Source organism: Mercurialis annua, linkage group LG5 (genome assembly GCF_937616625.2).
Source record: "Mercurialis annua linkage group LG5, ddMerAnnu1.2, whole genome shotgun sequence".
NCBI lineage: Eukaryota > Viridiplantae > Streptophyta > Magnoliopsida > Malpighiales > Euphorbiaceae > Mercurialis > Mercurialis annua.
The window spans coordinates 54719443-54722536 of record NC_065574.1 but is presented as its reverse complement, the minus strand read 5'-3'; the positions used below and the strand labels follow the sequence as shown (position 1 = coordinate 54722536).

Below are 3094 nucleotides of genomic sequence, written 5' to 3'. Positions count from 1 at the left end.
ACGACCTAGACAAATTTTCAATTGTACTCTATTTTCGATTTTTATGTTTCGTTTGTACCCCAAGAGTAATTTTTTTGATAATTTAATTAATTTAAAGATGAAAATATTAAAAACAAGATACATAAATGATTAATATTAACGTTTTATTAGAATATAGGTTAAAAATGAAGGATTAATTTAAATTTTTTTTCAAAAGAAAATAGGTCAATTCAACTCATTAGGATAGAGATGAAACATAAAAATCAAAAATAGAGTACAATTGAAAATTTTCCTAGGTCATGGTATAAATGAAAAAAAGTTACAAGATGGGTGATTTTTAAGTAATTAAGCTAAATTAAAATTAATTTTGTTTAATATATAGTATTAATTTTGTTAAATGTCAAAGCTAAGCTAAAACTAAAATACACATGGCATGTAAATTTGGATACAAACAAGAAACTATCCCTCACATCAATTCCAACTGTTCTATAACATTTAACAGCTATGGATTAGCTAAGAACAACTTAGAAACATCACATATATGGTAATTATTCAATTGATTTTGAACATTTTCAAACATACTGGACTAGCAACAGGCTAAATAATCAACAACACAAACAGATGTCACATGTTACGCATTTAAGATTGTTCATATTTTGATGTGGTGAACTCGATTCATGTAATTTTTTTTCACTAAGCAGAAGCGGAAACAGCAGCAGCGGCGGCAGCTTCTTCGAGTTCGAATAACTGCTTAACCTTGGTAATATAGTCGTTCATGGCTTCATCCGCCGTTTTGCCTGCCAAGTTCGTATTATCTTCTTTGTTACCAACAAATAAATTAAACGTTTATTACAGTTATATCTCACAAATCTATACCTTCAACCGCCTTCCATGCGTCCCATTTTGCTTTCTCTTTCAGGCTGAACATTCCAGGCCGGCCTGCAAATCAAATGCATTTTTCAATCTTATAAACAATTGAGCAAGAATTCATAGTTGATAATTATAGCCTATGCTGCACTAAAACATCTCGAATCCTATGTTTGGACGTTTAGTTATTATCTTCAAAAATATTTTAAAACTTCTAAAATTTATTCTTGTAAAATTCGTCAATATGTTGTTCTTTTCTCATTTCAACGTTTCTATACCCGTACTACGTAGACAACGAAGGAACTAGGTAGGCTCCAGCCCGGACTTGCATCCATTTTTTTAGAAAAAAAGATAAGATACATAATGAATTCAAGGCTAGCTGAAACTTAAATCCGGACTGTCCAGAGATTAATCCCGGGCTGAAATGAAATTTTTAGATCCGCCACTATAAGTAGGCAGTAGTTAGGGGTGTAATGTAGCTTAACTGAGTCTGAGTCAACTCATGAATTACTTGGTATTGACTCAAAAATACTAAAAATCAATTCAGTGTTAATCAAATAGCACCCGAGTTCGAACTACTTGATCCAACTGCTGAGTCTCGCAAATCTAATTGAATTTTAATTAATTAGCTTTTTTATTTTTATAGCTACTTTTATTTTATATTAAAATTTAAATTTTTTACACAAATAACCGAGTCAAGTCGAATTCAATTTTCAATTCATTTATTCTATTGTGCTCGAGTTCGATTATCATTTTTTTAATACATCAAATATCATTAAATCAAATATGAAACCGTCATTACCGAGTTTATACTGGATTTTCAATTATTCAACCGAATTCGAGCTCAATTTTAAAATAGCAAGAGTAAGACTCACTGGTATTCACCGGTCCAACAGTGGCTTGCTTGAAAAGACCATACAAAATAAGCAGGTCCGCATCCGTTGGTTTCTCTTTCAGTGTCTTGAGTTTCTCAGCATGCTCCTCAAAATCCTCCTACACAAATTCAAATTCAAATCCCATGAACTACCTGATTATTTAACCTAATTCCCAAAATTAAACAAGAAAGATCTAATTTCTCTGCACGGAGATCTAACGGTACACAATCTCAGATCTAATTGAGAAGTAAATAACTAAATAAGTATCAAATTAACTGAAAATTTGAGAAATTAAATACCTTCAAACCCATGGCGGCGGCCGGCTGAGAAAAAAGTTGAACGGTGGAACTGAATCTGAAGGAGGAGAAGAATTTTGAAGCGTAACAATGGCGTGAGCTTCGTTATATACAATGAGAAGGGAGAGAGCAGCAGTACTGTGTATGTATCCATATGCTTATTCCGTGTACGTGGCGTTTATTGATTGGATGTTATTTTTATGGGTTTTGAAAATTAAAAATTGATGTGTCTTTGTGTATTTAGACGTGTAATTGTTTTCTCTACGTGTTTATTTAAATTTCAATAACGTTTAAATTGAAAATATCAAAATCAGTTTCATACTAAAATCAAAATCCATTTTGCTTTGTCACCTTTTCTTTTATAAAAACAGATTCATTACAAAAAATACAAGATGAACCATATGAACTTTTAAAACTCTAAAACATATCGATAAAATACATATGAAACTATAAAAACCAAGTATAAAATTAATTAAAAGAAAATAAACTAAGCTAAAAGTCCGCATAATTTATACATGACGCTTTGTTCGAGACGCTGGATCTTAATTCATTAGATTCATTCGATTATGTTGTAAAATCGCTTCCACCTTAGACTTCATCTGTATATTTATAAATTCAAAACGCTTATCCCCTTAAAATCCCCCCGCCTTTTACCCCCAATTCGTTTGCACCCTCGTGTTGTAAAACCACCAAATATACCCAAATTACGATATTTCACTTTCAATTGTACCCTCAAGCATTAAATTGACCTCTTTTCACTTGAAAAATGTTCAAATCAATACTTTAAATTTTAGCATATATTTTAAAATAGGACTTAATATTTTATTTAAAACAAAAATAAACCTATTTTTTGAAGTGAAAAGATATCAATTTAATGCTTGAGGGTGCAATTGAAAGTGAAAGGTCGTAATTTGGGTATATTTGGTGGTTTTGCAACGTGAGGGTGCAAACGAATTGGGGGTAAAAGGTGAGGGGTTTTTAAGGGGATAAGCCAATTCAAAAAGATAAATCTAATAAAACATTAAATAAACACCGATACATATTTTAGATTAAAAATAAACAAAACTAAAAGATTTT

General features: G+C 31.0%; 1 protein-coding gene across 1 annotated transcript; it reads right to left on the bottom strand.

The window, feature by feature from the left end:
• Positions 1 to 419: 419 nt before the first annotated feature.
• On the bottom strand, positions 420 to 2145 carry LOC126680892 (acyl-CoA-binding protein). The gene is made up of 4 exons (XM_050376159.2): positions 2021 to 2145; positions 1722 to 1839; positions 856 to 918; positions 420 to 776 (listed from the first exon to the last, which is right to left on the bottom strand). The coding sequence occupies exons 1-4, from the start codon at positions 2030 to 2032 to the stop codon at positions 673 to 675; spliced, it is 297 nt and encodes a 98-aa protein (XP_050232116.1). The 5' UTR covers positions 2033 to 2145; the 3' UTR covers positions 420 to 672.
• Positions 2146 to 3094: the final 949 nt, after the last annotated feature.